Here is a 19,383-nt window from a genome sequence, read left to right on the forward strand (position 1 = left end):
AAGTTAGGGGCTGCCTAAGGGTGTGGGCGGGACTCCAGCGGTTCGCGGGCGGGTGGGGGAGGGCCGCCAGGGGTGTGAGGTGGGGCACAGGGGAGGGGGGCCAGGGCGAGTCTGGAGGTGAGGGCGGGGCGCGCTGTGGGGAGATGCAGCCCCCGGAAGGTGTGAGCGAGCGGTGTGCGAGTGTAAATGCGAGTGAGTGTGTGCGCGCCGGAGCTGGCAGGGCTCCGCGGGGCGCGCGGGTGTCAGTTTGCAGCCGGGCTCCTCCCTCCGGCCCCCCTGCCCAGCCCGGCGGGCCCTCCTTCCTGCCCCACTCGCCCCTCCCCGGCGGGCCAGGCGCTGGGACGCCCCGGCGGAGCAGGCGGCGGCGGCGAGTTGGGGAGCCCTGGGCTCGACGCTGCCGGAGGGGCCCCAGCCGAGCCGACCCCGCTCGGCCCGGCTGCGCCGACCCCGCTTCCCGCCGGGCCACGCCCTGTCAAACTTTGTTGCTGCGGCCGCCGCGGCCGCGAGCAGAGCAGCGGGGCGAGCGGGAGGGAGGGGCGCCGGGCCGGGCCCGGCCGGGCGCGGGCGGCGCGGGGCTCGGAGAGCGGCGGCCCCGGCCCGCGGCCCCACCATGCCCCAGCTCGGCGGCGGCGGCGGCGGCTCGGGCGCCGGAACGGCCGGAGGAGGGGACGACCTCGGGGCGAACGACGAGCTGATCCCCTTCCAGGACGAAGGGGGCGAGGAGCAGGAGCCGAGCAGCGACAGCGTCTCGGCGCAGCGGGACCTGGACGAGGTCAAGTCGTCCCTGGTCAACGAGTCGGAGAACCAGAGCAGCAGCTCGGACTCGGAGGTAAGGAGGCTCCGGCAGCCGACCCCGAGGACCCCGGCTCGGCGCCCGCTCACCCGCCCTCGCCTTTGTGTCTCCTCTGCAGGCGGAGAGGCGCCCGCAGCCTGCTCGGGACGCCTTCCAGAAGCCGCGGGACTATTTCGCCGAAGGTACGTGCCGGCCGGGACAGCCTCCGTTCCCGGTTCCCCCAGGCCGTGCCCCGGCCCTTTGCCGCTCTCGCCGGCAGCCGTCCTGGGGCGCGCGTGGGGGGCGCTCGGGTCCTGGGGCCCCTCCGGGGACCCCTGCAGCGGCGCCGTCGCGGGGGCCGGGTCTCACCTCAGCCTTGGTCTTGCCTGCAGTGAGAAGGCCCCAGGACGGCGCGTTCTTTAAGGGCCCTCCGTACCCAGGGTACCCCTTTCTGATGATCCCGGACCTGAGCAGCCCTTACCTCCCCAACGGACCCCTGTCTCCTGGAGGAGCGCGCACGGTGAGCGCCTGGCCGACCGCGCCGGGGCGAGTGGGAGGCCGGGCTGGCGTGTTGTGCCCCCGGGCTCGGTGACGGGGTGGGGGATGGGGCCGTCCCGGGAGGATCCCCGGCAGAACTTGTTTTCAGAGTTGAACGACTGTGTGTTGGCCGAATGTTAGGCTGCGCTGGCCGTTGCCTGGGTGGAAGTAACGTTCCTTTAAATTCTTCCCTTTTGCTGGGGAGAGGCTCTTGGGTCCACGTCTGGAGTCTTTCTTGGCTTCCAAAATTCTTTGCTCGCGCTACAGGAAAACTTGGATTTGTGCCGGCTTTGGGGGGCAGGGAGGGGTCTTGCTTTTCTTCCTGGAAGTGGGTCAACTTTCCCTGGCATTTGGGCAATGGGCCGGGAAATCCGTATTAACGATGTTGCCCCCCGACCTCGGTTTCACTGGGCGGCTGCGAGTGACTTGGTTCCCAAGAAATCCAGTATTTGTGGCGGGTTATCACACACCCCTCTCCCTACCCTCAGCCCTCGCGTGGGGGCCTCAATTTTTCTGTGGAGCTCGGGTTTTTAAACTCGCCGAGATGATTTCAGGGCAACCCGCGGCATTCTTCAAGTTGAGAAACTTGGCTTTTTTCCCCTTTGTTGCCTACTTTTCTCATTTAAAGCGAGCGCTGAGACACTTTAAACCTGTTAATGGTCGCGCATTGTGTGCTGCGCGCTGGCATTTAGAGCCGTGATTAAGCAAATTGACGGGGCCCCAGACGACGTGCAAATGAGGGCGGATTCCATCTTCCCCTCCCTGGCTCTGAACTCCTGCCCCCCGCATGGCAAGGGGCGCAGCCCGCGGCTGGCTAGGCTTTTGTATACCTCGAACCGCCACCCGACCTCAGGGTCCCCTGCCGATGTGCTAGGTCTGGTGGCAGATCTTGGGCGAGCGGCTTTTTACTACATGCCAGGCTGTAGCGTGCTGCCCCTTGGGCGCCGCGCGCACGGTAGTGGTTCTGTGTGCTTCCCGCTCAGCTTCCCAGTGCGGGTCAGTGCGTGCTTGATTCCGGGCGGGAAGTCTGGGCGCCTTAGGAACGGGGTCCGACGAATGCACATTATGCTTAAGCTATCTTTAAATAATGATCACAATTAAATGTATTACCTGAGAAACAGTCGATGCTGAATGGATGATACCCGCTGTCCTGGTCCGTGGAGAGCTGAGGTGCGCTCTTTTGGCTAGTTGAGATGAAGGAGTGGAGGTGGGGGCTCTGACCAACGGAAAGGGGAATGGGACCACACAGCCCTCACTGTTCAAGCTGGGAAGACCTACGGCTTTTGTTAGCCCTGCTTTGGAGCACCCCAGGAACTTCTGAACATAATAAGCTGGATGTGGGCCTCAGGCTGTTGCTTTTTTCTCATTCGTATTAAAGAAAAAAGGTGCAAGGAAAAGTTGATCAGTAAAAGCTGCAGCAACTTCGTTTAGGTTTTTACTGATTCCCTTACATGTCCACAGATATAGCTCAGTTCTGAAAACTTCAGTAGGGTTCCTGTAACCCGTGTGAGAGGGTTATGCTACTGAAGTCTCATTTTCCCATTTCGCATTGGCTGTCTGGAAAGAGAGCAGGCATTAACACTGGTGAGTGAGTACTGATCCAGGGCCTGGTGCAGATAGTCACCAGACATGTCACAAAATGACCAATTATTTCCCTCCAGTGGGGGTATTCCTTCCAGCTAGCCATTTCTCATTAGGGCATTTGGATTCTTCCTCTTTGAATAGTGACTCTGACAACTGTCTTCATCTGCTGCCCCCCCCCCCCCCCGGAAGAGCTCCAGTGGGACAGCTTTTGTTTGTGTAAGCCCCCTCCTCTCTTCCTTCTACCACCTTCTACCACTTTTCCTTCTTTCTACCATCTTACATGTTGTTTTGCTTAAAAACTACCCCAAGGTGGGTTCCTGCTGGTACTGAGGATTCCTATACTAAATGCAGCCCTGCGTGGGTTTCCCAGAGCCCTCCTTGGGCAAGCCGACCTTTCCCCTCTGCATGCCTCTGACTGCCTGCCGGTTCCTGCAGCTGTTCCCTGCCTTGGCCCATGCCACAATCCCTGTTTTAAGACTCTGAAGAACTTACCCTCTTTCTGTTCACACTTTATAAGTGACGAAGTATGTCCTGGCCTGTTTTCGTACCTGAATCTTGTCTCCCTGGTGAATCGCCCTTGCAGAAGTAAGTTCGGTTCCCTCATTGTTTTTGTGCCCCTTAAGAGCCTGCCTGCTTACAAAGTTCATTGATATAGGAGTGACCTTTCCTGCAGTTCAGGCAGCTCAGCTGCTTTTTGACTCTGCCTGTGGGCATCATGGGCTGTTAGGAAAGCAAGTGAGGAAACCCTTAAGTCATTGTCTGAGCTATAGGGTTGAGGTGGTGCTTTTTTCTGGATGTAGTCAACGTGATTTTTACTTTAGGCAAAATATAGGCCCTCTGTTTGTGTCCCGGCCTGGTAAAATGAATATAGATATGGGGCAGAGGGAGAGGGAAGTAGGTGGCTGAAATGGGAGAAGGGTGCCTCAAATATATAATCTGGTCTCTCTTTTGGCATCCTAGGTCTGTTTTCATGTTATCTCTAAATTTCACAGCCTTAGGCTTTGCTGCCCTAAGGCCTATAAGTGGTATAAAATTGGGTGAGCTCAGTTCTCTGCTGCTCTACCACTTTCTGGAAATATCAAGCCAGAAGCAAAAGTGCTGGTCGGCTCGAGTGTTTTCAGGGTGTTAATTGACCCTGGGAATAGCAAGCAGCAGGGCTGCAACACCCTCACCATTGGCATAATTCCTGCTGGGACGAGTGGGGGCTGGCCAGTCCTGCTGTGGGGCCATCTCCTCCTCCGGGCTTTACCTTTGCCCTACACTCTGGTTTGGCTGGAAGGCTGGGGAAGTGGCCTCTTTCTGAGGCTCTTTAGAGAAGAGGTCCCCTTAACCTGGGGTGTGTGCCAAGCCTTTGAGCTGTGAGTCATTCCCATCTGGAGCCCTGGGTACCCTGTGGCCTAGGAAGAGAGGAATAACTGTCACAAGCCATCTTTCACTCCTTCAAATAGTCACCCCAAAATGATACATTTATTCTTGAAAAGGCTTCGCAAGTTTGCTGAACCACCTTAGTGCTGTTGATGAGAATTTTGTTAGGAAAATGTAAGTCAACACTGAAGAAAGTGGATGTCAAGAATAGTTAGAGTAAAAAGAGCCAAAAAGAAAATTTCGACTGTGGTTCCGCGAGCTAGCTACAAAGTGATGGAGAGTAGTTTGACTGTGACCACAATTTGAGCACTAATGCCATTTTGAAAAGAGTACCACTTCTAAGTAGATTGCTGAGGAAATCTATAGTGTTTGTGTCCAGTTTATAAATTTAAGATCTACTCTTGCACAACTCAAGCACCATGGTACTCACACCTTTCTCAGACCATCTCAGCTCTTGTTTCTGTATGAAATTGTTTTGTTCTCCAAACGTGTGCTTGTTTTTATGTCCTTTGTTTCCCATTGCCTCCCACAGGCAGTCTTGCCGATATCCTGGGTGCTCCCGTTTTCTTTCTGACACAAAGAACCCAGGCAGAAATCCTTGTGTCCATGTAGAGAAGTTGTCTGTTTTTAGAGATTGTATGTAAAAGCTAAGTAAAACCTTTTCTTTTGGAAGATCAGTATAAAGATGCTGCTTTTGGTAAAATTCTTTTATGCTATTTCATCTAAATATAACTGCTGTTCCATTTTTTTCTAAATATAACTCAGAGTTTAATGAGGGCTTTTCACATGGAACAAACTTTGAGGGCCCTGCCTGTGTTGTTGAAGTTTTGGCGTTTGGATTGCTGGGGAGACAATTGCTGACAAACCCTGTGGAGGGACTCGAACCCTGACAGTCTTTTTTCTTTGAATGGATGGATCTGGCAGGGAATACCTGCTTGCTTTGTTATAATTTTAGAAAGTTATAGGTGGTCTCATTCTTCGCTGATCTCACTTCTATGGGCTTTCCAGGAGAAAATAGGATGGCATGTACACACACACACACACACACACACACACACACACACAGCCTTTACAGCGTGTGCAAAGTTAACAAAAAAGTTGGCAAAAAAAGAATTTAAATGATTAACTCATTGGAAAATCTATAATGCAAAGATCCTACTTATATTCCAATTTAGAGCTAACTTTTACTTGCTAAACTGGGGATATTTAGATTGGCATCCTTAAGATTAAACTGTAATTCCTCAACTTTATCTTATGTTTATTGAGGACCCATCATGGCCAATGGCTATGAGACTGTGAGAGATGGGTGAATTAGACCCAACTTTGCCCTAAAGGATTTAAAAATTGAGTTAGGAAGTAGTGTCAGCACAAACAACTATAATAGGAAGTCTATGTTAATAGTACATAAAGTCCACAGAAGAATTTTGAGAATAAAGAGAATAGAAAAATTGTTTTGGGCTGACATGTTCAAGGCAGGCAAGTAAAGGAAGTTTTTTTAAAACTAGTTCCTGAAACTCGGTCATTCTTTAATTCAGAGTAATTCTTGTTAATAAGAAGAAAAAATGTAAATAGTACAGAGAGATTTAGAGGGAAAAGTAGATGTTCTTCTTCATCCTCATCTTGAAGTTGAAGCCAGCACAGTAAGAGCAGAGGCATAGAGGGAGGAAGAAAGTTCAGGGCTATTTGGATAATGAAAGTTACTCCATTTACTTGGAAGGATAAGGGACCAGACAGACCTCAAATGCCAGTGAAGGAATCTGGTCTTATTCAGAAAGCAGTAGAGAACCATCGAAAGTTATGCTGGAAAGTGATGTGACTCATACTTATGCTTAGAAGGAGAGTAGTGATTGGAGGGAGAGGAACCTGGAAGGAGCTAAACTGGTAGGAGACTCATAGGAGTCCAGGAGTGATATGAAAAGGGCTTAAGATACTGAAATGGAAAGGATGGGAGAGACTGGAATGGTTGGTTGAATCTGTGCCAGAAGGGGCAGTGCTGGAGGCAGAAAGTGAGGTGACTGATGTCACAGTCAACTCGTGGTGTCTGAGCCCGGGTGACCTGGGGGAATGACTTGTAGGTGTGGCCCTGGCCTGCTGTCTTTGCCTCCCAAGTGCTGGACAGATGGCTCATTGACTACTTTGGCAATAACAAAGTCCATGTAGTCTGTGAGAGGCACTCTAACTTGGAGAAACTGCTAAGTTTCCTTGGAGACACATTGGGTTTGAGGGAATATTGAGGGAATAGTAGAAGCTACACCAACCGGGTGATGTAAGGGAGTAAGAGAAGAAAGGGACAGGATTCCCAGAGCAGAGAAAGAAGTCACTGAAGGAGGATGGAAAGGAGCACTTGCCAAAGCAGGAGGAGAGGTTAGCTACTATGACATCAAGGAAAGTGTAGCAGAATCTTCAGTGTCAGATGCTACAGAGGAGAGGGGAAGAAAAGATGGAGGAGTCAAGAGGAGCTTTGGGAATTCACTAGTTAGGAAGTTATTGGTTCCCACAGAGAGAAGTATTCCAGGCAGGTTGTGGTGATAAAGATATGGAGGCAGAGACACTATCTTAGGGCTTTCTAATCAGGTGCCAAGGCACTATGCCTTGGACTGGTCTTGGGTGTGGCCCATCTCTGACTCCTCAGCCAGAACCCCAGTCCAGACTCCCACAGTGGCAGGCAGCCTCCTCTGCCTTCCCTTGTGTACCTTATACATTTCACTTTCTGTTCGACTGTAACCTGGAAGATGTTGGAAAACCAGACTCGAGACTACCATTTAAGAACATTGGCTGTGGCATGAAGGGGGAAGGTAAGAGCTGCAGGCTTTGGAAAGTATATTTAGGATACTAGAGTGAGACTTGTAGGAGCAGCAGGACAGGGTGGAAGGTGAATCGGGGAGAAGGTAAGAAGAAGAGGAGATGAGACTGAGACTGGGGAAAAAAGCAGTCATCTGCCTTCATTGATGGAGGATGCTTGACAGTAAGTAGTGTTCTTCCAATTTTGTTGACTAGCTCAAGAGTTGAAGATGAGGATGTAGAAAAGTGCAGAGGTGGAGTTGTAGGAAATGAGGGGAGAGTGGACTGGACACCTAGATGGCTTTGAGATTCTCAGTAAAACCAAGAATTTGGAATTTTGCTGGCAGTAGGGAGACTACAGGCCTTTCTCTGTACCCCCATTATAAAGCCGAAAGTGTTGGGACTCTTTTAGCTACGTGTTAAATAATGAAACAATTGTGCATTGATTCAAAGATAGGACGTACTTGGGAGAATTACCTTCTTTTTATTGTCTGGAGCTGGCTAATTTTGCAGGGGGATAAAGATAGGAATCAAAATACAACTCCTTTGCAGTCAGGAAAGGATACTGGGATGTGATAAATACTTGGGGATGGGAAAGGACTGACTGCTCAAAAGCATGAATGTAGAAAACTGCCTCAAAATGGCTATTCTAATTATGGATTTTTGGAGGAGGTTTTTATATGTCCTGTGTTTTATTATCTTCTCTCAGAGTGGATTGAATTTAGGAAACAATGAAATAAATGCAGTGTTCCAAAACCGTGGCATTTGGGAATGTAGGGAACGTGAGGGAATAAGGGGACTTGCCTTTTCTTCTGTACTGTGTGTGCTGCCCAGTGAACACCTTTGGAGTACTTACTGTACAGCTTCGTTCTGAGACTCATAGGTGTTAGAGATGTTCTGAGTTACCTCGACTGGCAGATAACCTTTAAGGTTCTAAGATAAATTTCAGAATCCTAAATCTTTCCTTTTCATTGTCTGTATAGCCTACAGATTTTCGTGGACAAGTGAACATTTAGTTTAGAAATACACCTCAAAGTTTGAAAATTATGAAAAGGGTTTTCTAAACATGGCCTTTTCAAAAGTTTTTGTGAAAGTGATGAGGGGCGATAAACTTAGTTACCTGGAGTCCTCAGGACAGGAAATGAGCTCACAGTCATACTCTCAAACGATTATAGCATTTTAGAAATCTTTTTCATTTAAGAGGAGCAACAAGGCCCCAGGTATTCCCCCTAATTGTGGAAAATAAACAAAATAAATATAAACAAAAAATTCAGAAAAGAAGAAAATACAAATGACCACCAGATACGTGAAACTATGTTCAACCTCCCAGGTAGTCAAAAAACGCTAATAAAGACGAGCCATTTTTGGCCCACCAAATTCAAAATCTTATGAAGATTTTGTCTTCATAAGACTTTTCAGTGTTGGCAAATGTGTGATAAAGTGGGCGCTCTCACTTGCTGTTCCTGAAGGGGGTTAATAGCCCCACTCTGTTTGGAAAGCACTTGACAATGCCTGCTAAAACCTTAATATTTTTCATAGTTTCTGATCTCCTAGGAAGGAGGTGCTCGTTATTCCCATTTCACTGCCTTGCAGACAGACTTGTAGAGGTCAAGCATCTTGTTCAAGATCACACTACTGGTAATTGACAGCACAAAGATTTGCACTTGGTTGTGAGTCCAAAGTCTAGGTCTTACCCTTCCACTCTTGTGACTTTACACAAATGCCTGATAGAAGCAGCTCCTCCTCCTCTCCGGAGAAAGGCAGCTGACCTTTGTTTTCCAGTTTAGAAATCCTGATATGAGTTATCGGTTGGGGCTGGAGGGTGGGTAGATTTGTTCCGACTTTACAGAGTGGACCTGGGAATGTACTTGCCCAAATAAACAGTTGTATGAGTGAGCGAGTGGCTGTGGTTTAAGTCGTTTCTCCAGTACTGTACTCCAGAGGAGTGAAATGACCTTTAGTGGGTGGCCCCAGGAACGTCACCTCCACATTGCCCTCTTTCGGAGGAAAAAGTGGTTATCTACTAACATTTGAACTATTTTGAACTTGCAGACTGTTTTTCCTTGTTGAAATTGATGAGGGTTGGAAAAACACACAAATGTGTCTTTAGTGTGGAAGAAGGCGGGAGCAGTAAACTGGCTCACTACCCCTGCAATTAGGATTACAACATAGTTTGGTTAACAAACCAAGCTCCAGTGGACCAAGTGTGCAAACATTATTTCCTTATTGTTAATTTTACAAAATGATTTATTATTTGGTTGCTTTTTAAAATTTTCTAAGTTAAAAAACAGTCCCAGTCATCTGTAACTATTTCAGTAAATTGACTATTAAATAAATATTAAATGTTTACACAGAAAATTGTAGAGAATGTATGTCTCCCCCCTTTCTCTGTGTGTGTGTGTGTGTGTGTGTGTGTGTACAATGGTTTGAAATTAGGAAAAGAATCAAGTAATTCAGCGCTTTTTCTTTCACTTCCCAAATTTCCAGGTGGTCTCTTTCAGAAAACAGCATGGTGGGAAGATTAATAGGAGGACTTCTGAGTATGATTGAGGGGGTTGGGTTCTTAGCTAAGCCTTCCTGAAAATCTGGATATTGCAAGGCACTAAATGTTAGTGAGAAAAATGTCTTATACCTTATAAAGTAAAGGGGGCCATTATTTGTAGCAATGTCTATAGAAAATGTGTGGAAAAACAGAAAGGAGTAAATATGAGCATCGCTGTGATTAAGAAATAGATGGATCTGATGATAAGGGAGAAAATCAAAAGAAGTAGAAATGAGTGGTATGAAAAGCTGATCAATTTACAAATCCAGATTTGTTGGCAGTAGTGATTTCTGATGTTTGGAACAATACTCTTTTTTTCATAAATTCCAAGAAGAATATATCGTGGTCACTAAAATCAGTTGTATTTATAGCATATATCTTCTGGGGGTGGGTTGGGTGTTCCTTCCTGAGATTCTAATGCAAGGACCCGGTATGGTTCTCCCGTGTCCCCTAGAGCACAAGGGGCACCATCCAGCCCATCTTACTGGTGTGGAGCACAAGCTCAGGGAGATTGTGAACCTGCCCCAGATTGAACGGTCACGAATGATGGGAAGAGGACTAGAACCCAGCTGCACTCCCTGGAGCTTTAACGTCTGCACTACTTAGGGGGCTCCACAGCAAGCCCAGTAGAAAGCAGCGCTACAGAAAAAATACACCTCAACATACTTCCTTATTAAACCATAACACTTGACCCATGATAAGTGATTCATAGACTTTTGGTGAATGTTGACAGCATGAATATTTAAACATCACTATTTTTTAAAAAAACAGCCCTGTAGTCACCTGCAGTATTCCAGGGCATTCTATCACATCATTTATAACTGTTAGCACATTCAACACTTGCACATCTGAGATTATAATTTCTGTTTTATCCATGAGGAAGCTAAGACTAAGAGAGTAAGCGAGGGGCCTAGAGTTACCTCTCCAGAAGGTGGTAAAGCCATTATTCTAGCCGTAATGCTGCAATTTCCCTTCTACTGAAAGTTGACAGCCAAATTAACGTGAAGATGCCTTTTGGAGCAAGATACAAAGAAACGGTGTGTACAAGTGCAGTAAAAAATGAGTAATGAGTAACAGCTCTGTATTCTTTTTTTTTTTTTTGGCGGCATTTCCAGCCCTTTCACTTAGGGGGCACTTTTAATCCTTGCTTCTGCCTGGGGTAGAGTCAGACCCCTAATGGCTGGTCTCTTTACAGTATCAGAGACAGTGACCATTGTAGTTTAAATTTTCTTTGCTTTTCTGTACTCTGTAGCTCCATTTAATCTCCTTTTCCCCTCCAACTTCTCTATGTTTTTCTTCTGATATTAGATGGTAAACTTGGTTCTTTAAACCACCCCCCTTTTTAATTTCCCACCTCCCCCACCCAGCTTCCACCCCTGACCTGTGGATGTTGTCGTTTCCCCTTAAGAACTGGATCTCTAAAGGCGGAGCATCCTACATGCTTGTGGTGTACACCTGGGGCCTGGCACCCCTGGCACACCTGGGGTATGGTCCATGGCTCCACCTGGGGTGTGAACCCAGGACCTTTTGTGTGTAAAGCAGATGTGCTAACCACTACGCTATGGAGCCACTCCCCAGCTTGGTTCTTTAGATGCCATGATGTCTCACGTTGTTATGAGCAGCTGTTGACTTGGCCTGTTGCCTGCTTCCTACACCTGACCAGCTCCACTTTCTTATACGTGTATGAATATTATTTTACATGTAAATTGGATACGGTCATTGTTCATTAATTATCTTTTTATACTGTTTTCTAGGGTGGGATGCATAAAGGAGAGGTACAGGAGGAATATTAGAGATACGTGAGATAAAAACGCTTTATACTTTACAGCATAAGCTTTTCTGTTATAGAAGGTGTGTTAGAGAGACACTTGTGCTGAAGCTTTGGAATGGGAAAGAGGTCACCTTTACAAGGTGTTCCTAGGCCTTCTTAAAGAGTTAATTCAGGAAGGGCCTGGGATGATGAGTCTGGAGTTGTGGGGAGCCCTTAAGAGGTTCCTTTGACCTTGGCTTGAGGGATAGAGGAGCATCCTCCACCGACAACCCACCCCTTTTCCCTTGAGGTGCCAGTATGACTAAGGGGTCTGGGACTTGGGTTTGGGCACAGTCGGCCAGGCCTTGAGTCCGAGCGTAACCATGGTCTGACTCTGTGACCCTGTGCCCCAGGGCCCTCTTCAGCAAAATGGGGATAATGTTAGTATTTAAAGATTGCTGAATTAACATTTTGGCTGAATGGACTACATTTTAAAACCAGGATTTGTCCAAGTCTAAAACTAGATAGCACCATCATAGAACAAATCTCTAGGATATAAAAAGAAATGAGAAGTGTCATCAAAATAATGTACGATATTATTATAACTTTATTAAGGTGTTCAGTGGCCAAAAAAATTAACCAATATTTCAATAAATGGACTTTTTTTTTCAGTGTTTTAAACTATTTGTATAGGAAATGATTGAATGGTATTATATAGTCAGGGAAAACCAGAAATGTTGAACAAAAGTAATTAGTGCATCAACTTTTGTACTTGGTGTAGGTTTTGAATTTATGTGGGTATCAATTCCCTTTGTAAAGACTTACATAAAACTCTAACACATCTGCCAGTTTGTGAAAGTTCTTAATCAAAGGGCTATCAAGAGGATGATATAATATACAATTAATTCATATATGTGGAATTTATATACAGTTGGCCCTTGAACAGCACAGGAGTTAGGGGCGCTGATCCCCGCGCAGTCAAAACTCCAAGTATAACTTTTGACTCCCCACGAATTTACCCTCAGCCAGCCCTTGCAACTGCAGGCCAAAAGGTGAAAATATTGTTTTCAGTCTATAGTTGGTTGACTCCTCAGATGCAAAACCCACGGATACAAAGGGCTGGCTGTATTTATTTTTAAACATCTACCTATAAGTGGACATGTGCAATTCAAGCCCATGTTGTTCAAGGGTCAACTGTATATAAATTAAAATTAACTTCACTTTTTATTTTGGAATAATTTCAGACACAGAAGATGCAAAGTAGTATGAAAGATTCTCATGTAATTTTCTCTAGGCTTTCTAAAACGTTAACATTGACTACATTTCCTTTATCTTTTTGTCCTTCTATAACTTTTTTCTGAGGCATTTGAGAATAAGTTGCAGACACAATACTCTTTATTCGTAGATAACTTCATGTGTGTGTCCTAAAACCAGGGATCTTCACCACAGTATAGTTATCAAAATCAGGGAATTAACACAGACCTCATTCAGATTTTGTCAGTTGTCTTCCTAGTCTTCCTAATGTCTTTCGTAGCAAAAGAAAACATTAAAACTTTTTGGTCTGGGGTTGGTCCAGGGTGAGTCCAAAGTCATGTGTTATACTTAGTCTCCTTCAGTCTAGAACAGTTCTTCAGTCTGTCTGTGTCCCTTGTGTTCTTGACTTTTGAAATTTACAAACCATTTATTTTGTAGAAGGACCTTGAATTCTGCTTTTTTCAAATCTTTCTTCATGAGTAGGTTCAGGTTGTATATTTTGGCCAAGAACACTGCATAGTTGATGTGGTGTTGTGATGTCCTTCCCAGTGCTTCTTGTCAAAAGGCACCATCTATTTTCCCATTATAGGCGATGGGAAATTTCGATCACTTGGTTAAAATTATATGTCAAGTTTCTAAAAGAAAGTTACTATTTTTCTTCCTTTTCGTAATTAATAAGTATCTTGTGAGGAGATACTTTTTGACCATACAACTATCTCATTTCTCATCAGACTTTTACCCACTGGTTTTATTATCTATTGATGTTTCTTGCCAGAATAATTATTTCTGTGGTAGTGGCGAAATTAATGGTCATATTTTTAAAGTTTGACATTATAGCACAGGAACAGTAATGTCTCAGCTCTATAAGTTGCTAGATTGTTTTTCTGTGATGCTCTATTGTATGTTTGTGAATACTAAATGAGATGAAATAAAAATGAACAAGGTATTTTTGGTTCCACATATTTTAAAAAACAGTTTCTTCTCTTCATAGTTTTTATAGTCCTTGTTATGTCTGGGTCAAAGATGGTTTATCAAGAAATTATGGTACATGATTTTGAAATCCTGCTAAATATTGAGGTAGCAAGGTTGACATTCTGCTCTGCATTCTAAATAGGATGTAAAGAACGTCCTAATTAGGTTTTGAGTTTTTTTATCTGATGACTCCTGTGGAGTTTTTCACAGTCTGGGTTTTGTTAAATGCATCCCCATGATGTCTTTTAACATGTTTTCTGACCCCTGTAGTTCTTGAAAATTGTTAGCTGGTTTTAGACTTGATCAAGCTTTAAGGTTCTCTCTTTCTCCCTCCTTTTAATTTATTTTGCAAGATTCTTTTATATATGTTGTCCTTACATCATGAGACACTTAATATCTGGTTGTCTCTGTGACGTTAGCAGCTACTGATGATCATCACCTGCATCCATTACTTAATCAGCAATTTCAAAAATGGTAATAGTCTATTTGTATCACTTTTTTCATCTATCGGCTGTAATATTTTAAAAAAGAGCAACTACCCCTCATCGACTATTAGTTACCTTAGATTAGATGTCAGCAAACTAAGGTCCACAAGCTAAATCCAAACCACTACTTATTTTTGTAAATAAGGTTTTATTAGAACACAGCCATGTTCAGTCATTTGCATATTGTCTGTGGCTGCTTTTGGACTACAAGGCTGAGTTGAGTAGTTGTGACAAGGCCATACTTGGTCTACAGAGCTAAAAAGATCTGGCCGTGTATAGAAAAAAATTTCTGACCTCTACTTTAGACCGTATGGGAAAAGCAATTTAAATGCTTGATTCTTTCCCTTTATTTTCCAGTTTTCAGTTGATTTCCTATTAACCCTGCAAAAACAACCAACAAAGGTATTTTTTTAATATTATGATAAACTCATGGATTTAAATTTATTTGGTGTATTTCAATCCATTTATGATTATTAACCTGATGGATACTCAGATTGCCCTATCTTTTAGGAGCCTCTTCAGGTTGGCTTCTCAGTCCTTTTGACACAGTCCAAGTGGTCTTTGATGCTCCCCTGCTTGCTGGAATGGCTGGCAGGATGTTCCAGGCTCTTCTTGTACATTTCCTGTCTCTGACCTGGAGCCATCCATTTTGAGAAGGAGCTCGGATTCCTTTAATGAAATCTGTTAGTTAGAGACCATAGTCTGAACGCTAAATGTTATTCTGCTTATTGTTATAAGTGCCCCCAAGCAATTCTGTACAGTTTAAAAGTACAGTTGACCCTTGGACCACAACAAGTTTGAACTGCATGGGTCCACTTACATGTGGACCTGTGAATAAGTGGACCCACGCAGTTCAAACCTGTATCGCTCAAGAGAGTCAACTGTAGAATGTAATATACTTACTGTGATTTAAAAACATTTAATAAATCCTTGCTCTAAAAATATGTAATGTCCTTTTAAAGAATGTACTCTTAATATTAGTAACACTGTTAATCCTATTTATTTAATAATTGTAGTTGTATATTGCATTTGCTTTCTATGTAAAATTAATATCTTTCATTCTTATATTTTATTCTTTCAATAAAAATGTACACATATACTTCTGCCAACAGATAGCCTTTTACCAACTAAAGCTCATAAGGAGATTCCCACTTAAGTTAAATGTAAAATGTGTCCTTGTTTTTGAAAGGGCATATTTAGATAATGACAGCAAATCAAACGTGCTTCGTTTCCTTATTTCTCACGGTTACATTAATTAGATATGTCGTGGTCACCTCTGTGACCACATGTCATTGATCAGGCAGATGTTCAGGCCTTCTTCTCAAGATCCAAGCCATAGCTGAGGAACAGTTTTCCACTGAATGCTGAGTGCGAGGCCGTATTTTGATACATTCCTAGGTCCTGCTTCACTGTTGCAAAAGTTAGATAAGGTCGTGCACAAACACACACTAAGTGAGGGCTTTATCAAGGTAAATTCATTAATAGCTTTACTGGTCCTGGGTTTTCTGGACCGCCCTGGCCCCTATAAAATTTAGTCTCTACACTGTACCAACTCCTGGGCACTTACTTATATTCAGTTTTATATTTCTAGTTTTCTAGGATCCATATTTCTAAGAACCTTAGTTGTCATATTTTTCTTTTGCATACTGTCGCCCCTAGCACAGTGCCTTGTACTTAAAAATCTGCACACGTGTCAATACTTATTATTATTTATACACATTCCCCTCTTTTTTATGTGTAGTATGTAATAAACAGTAAAATCCAGTCTTCTTCCTGGACATTTTTAGGCTGACAAGGGAAATCATTTTTCACTTTTGGTATTTTTCAGGACGTAATCTTTCATAAGTTCATCATCGGTGGTTGATCATTTTTATTTTACTTTTTATAAAAGTTTTATCATTTCATTCTGGTATTGAGGCTTGTACGTCCTTTTACAAATAAAGCAAATGTCTGTGTTAAAGGTAGAACTTTCAATCTATCCTACTAGTTTGTAGCCGTGGACTTTATTTCATCTGTGATACTGGGAGATGTGGAAGCCATATGTTTTTATAGGCCTGTGCCAAGGAAAATACTTTAGAGTTACATTAGCAACTCTGAGGTATTTTGGCTGTTCTGAGAGGACACATGATAGTTTTCCAGTTATGTGAACAAGAGCTTTTGTTTTATGCAGAAGTTTCTTATGGGCTATGAGAACAATAGTGCCTCTATCAGCATTTCCCGGAGTAACATCCTTGTGATGTTAATAGGTGGGACATCCCGGGCTTCATTTCTGCATGGCTTCTTGGGCCTTTAACATGCCAGCATGTACCAGGAATCTCTTAGAGGGGAGTCATATTGTGCAAGATTCCTCCGACTCATTTGACCAAGGCTTTCCTTGTGTTTCGAATCCTCTCTCCCCACCCCATGCAGAAGTCTCACTTCACACTCCCTTTCTCCCAGTCTTAGAAACAGTTCTCTGCTGCAAATTCTCAGCTCCCTGTACATGAGCACATTTCACTGATGGTAAATATGTGACCTACTAATGATCTGATACACACTCTGTTCCCTCTGGATCCTGAACTCACTGAAGAAAGCAGGATGGAGGTCTGTTTTGTCCTGTCTTGTACCAGGCATGTAGAGGGTCCTCAACAAATATTTGTTGGGTGAGTGAAGGAACCCTAGAACCCTTTATTTCCAAGTAGCGTCTCCTGGGTTTAATGCTCTACAAATCTGCCTTGGGAACCATAGTTGGGTCTGTGGTACCATCCTATCCCTGGTACTTTGTTTTCGATGTGAATAATAAGAATTCTGTAGGTTTTCATAATTCTGCTTAATTTACTCAGTGCATGCAGCTGGCAGGCAACTGTCACTGTATTAAAGATGAGGCTCAATGCTTGAAATAACTTGTCTTAGAGGTCCACAGTGAATCAGCTGGTTTTAGAACCTTAATTTCCTGATACCTGTCTTAGGGTCATTACCCAGAGGCCCGGCTCTAACCTATTCTACATAAATAGGAACTAGTGTTTGAGACTCTTGGGGGAGGGGGAAATCAGACGCCCCTTTGTACACTCATTAACGCAGGCAGAACGAAAGGCCTGCTTGGTTTTCAAGTTCAAGTTTGGCTCATATGTGGGCCTCAGTGAAGATTATGATCTTGGATAAATGAAAAACAAATGTTAAAGAAGTCATAATGATGTAGAAAGGGAGTTCAGGATTCTTGTTTTTAGAAGCTCGGGGTAAACAGACCTCTTCTTAAAGCAAACATTCATCTCCTTTCCTCCACTTTACCTCTGAGTTCCATCTTTATGATTACTCTCCATTTTTACTTAAATTAGCAAGGTGGTTAGATATGTACCTGTGGTCTCACGACACTGTGCACAAGCCTCATTTGCCAAGCCACTAGCTCTTCCGAACTGGGAAAACAGAAGGTCAGTCAAATCTGCTCACACGTTTGGCAAAATGCCCTCCTCTTAGGAATGACCCCCAGTGGCCTGCTGCCCAAGGCTCTCCCTTTTCCTCGGTGTTTGAGTGCTGGGGAGGGAGCACACAGAACCCCACTGTGTCCTCCCCTGGGCTAAGTTCCCCAGCACATTCTCGAGTAGAGCTGGGAGCCTGGGGCCTGGCAGGTCTAGACACTAAATGGGACTCTGTATGTATAAGCCAAATTAAGTCTGCGGGCAGTCTTTACGAGCACAGTAACCGTTTTACAGATGTAAAGAAGCTCAAAGGTACTGTGCATGTTTGTAGTCTCAATTCCAGCAAAGTTTCCATGAGCACATTGCTGGGGCTCTGTACACAGAATTTTGTTTCTCTGTTCTCTCCCTGCTTACCTCTTCACTCTGTCAAAGTATGCAGCATATTATTTCATGTCTCTCTCTTTTTAAACAAGGGAGCTTAGAGATACTGGTTGGATTTTAGTTACAGTTGAAGAAACTGAGGCCTGGAGAGGTGAAGAGAGTTCCTACCGTCAGAGCTAGTGAGAAACACACCAGAACTGTTACCTGAGCTTCTCTTTTCTCTGAACAGCACCTTTAGCAGTGAAAATTTTATTTCTTTTGAGTGTTTCTCTGTGTCCCAGAGGAGTATTGCAGGCATTAACTCATTTAATCCTCAGAATGGCCCTGCGGGTGGGAACAGTGGTTATTCCTCCTTTATTCCAGAGGAAGTCTAAGTGCTGAGAGGTCAAGATCCTTGCCCGAGGCCACTCAGCAATCCAGGGCAAAGAACAGACATAGAACCCAGATTTGCCCAGCTCCTACCATGTGTGCCACCACCCCGTAGACCACGCTGATGGGTTGTGTGAGCTTGAAGGACATTATCTGTACAGGTGAAGATGCTGAACTGGGTGACCCAGGGGTTTCTTTCAGTGGCTGCATTCTAAGGCTCTATTTTGAAACTGGTTGATTATGCCTGAACTTTGTCTCTAAAAAGCCTAGGACTATAGGACCTACAGAGCTGCGACTCTCACTGCGCTTTGGGGGATCCAGAGGGTCCACAGCACCTTCTGAGGAGGCCTCTGGGTGGAGAATAGGAGCAGTGGTGGCAGATTGGTCTTCATGGACCCAGGGGGAGCTGGGTGGGGCAGGACGGGAGAGACCCTGACTGGCTTTCTTACCTTCCTTACCTACCTTCCTTTCCTACTTACAGGCGGTTTTGGGGTTAGTGAGAGGTGAGGGGCAATTAGTGATAATTACTCATAGTTTGTGCAGACAGCAGGCCTAGCTTCAGAGGTGCCTTCTGGGGCAGAAAGAGGCTGAGCACTCTAGTCAGAATGTCACATGGAGGACCCAGAAGAAAGCAAGGGTTCCATGGGAAGGAGGGAAGGTGCAGTTGTCTGTTAGGGAGGTCAGCTTTGGCTCCTCTCAATAATAAACGGGGAACCATTCGCACAGCTGGCCATGTGAGCAGAAGGCAGGGGCAGCGGCTAGGAGAGCTGGTGGGAAGTGGGGTATAGCCTATGACATCAGCCCAGAACTACTCCCAGCCTAGTCCAGGACTCTGGCTCCTGTGGCCAAACCCTAGGCACTGACCCCTTGCTCCCTCTGGCATAGGGACTTTACAACACAGATGGTCCCATTCCCTTAGTCTGGGACCCCTCTGTCCTTTTGGGTTTGGTGTCCAGGAGACCATTACACGAGTCTGTGTGCAGCCGAAACTTGTCCAGAGCTTTGAGGTCCCAACTTTTCTGTGGTCTGTTTTAGCACCTTTTAGATGTATTTTGTGGTGGGGAGCTAGGAGCCTGTTGAAAAATGTCTGACCAAACCTTTTGCTGAGAGAAGTGGGCAGAGAGAATGCCCATATTACAGGTCCTGAGAAAAATTGTTTGCCAAAACTGCCAAAATCACTATAGTTTAGGCTATAT

General features: G+C 45.0%; 1 protein-coding gene across 1 annotated transcript in view; it reads left to right on the forward strand.

Moving 5' to 3' along the window:
• Nucleotides 1-595: 595 nt before the first annotated feature.
• TCF7L1 (transcription factor 7 like 1) overlaps nt 596-19,383 on the forward strand; it is a 145,663-nt gene continuing 126,875 nt past the window's right edge. Inside the window, exons 1-3 of the mRNA XM_016136956.2 lie at nt 596-829; nt 912-975; nt 1,165-1,292. Coding sequence (XP_015992442.2) covers nt 611-829; nt 912-975; nt 1,165-1,292 — 411 coding nt within the window. The 5' untranslated portion in view covers nt 596-610. The remainder of the gene's footprint in view (nt 830-911; nt 976-1,164; nt 1,293-19,383) is intronic.

This window comes from Rousettus aegyptiacus, unplaced genomic scaffold, assembly GCF_014176215.1.
Source record: "Rousettus aegyptiacus isolate mRouAeg1 unplaced genomic scaffold, mRouAeg1.p scaffold_m13_p_7, whole genome shotgun sequence".
NCBI lineage: Eukaryota > Metazoa > Chordata > Mammalia > Chiroptera > Pteropodidae > Rousettus > Rousettus aegyptiacus.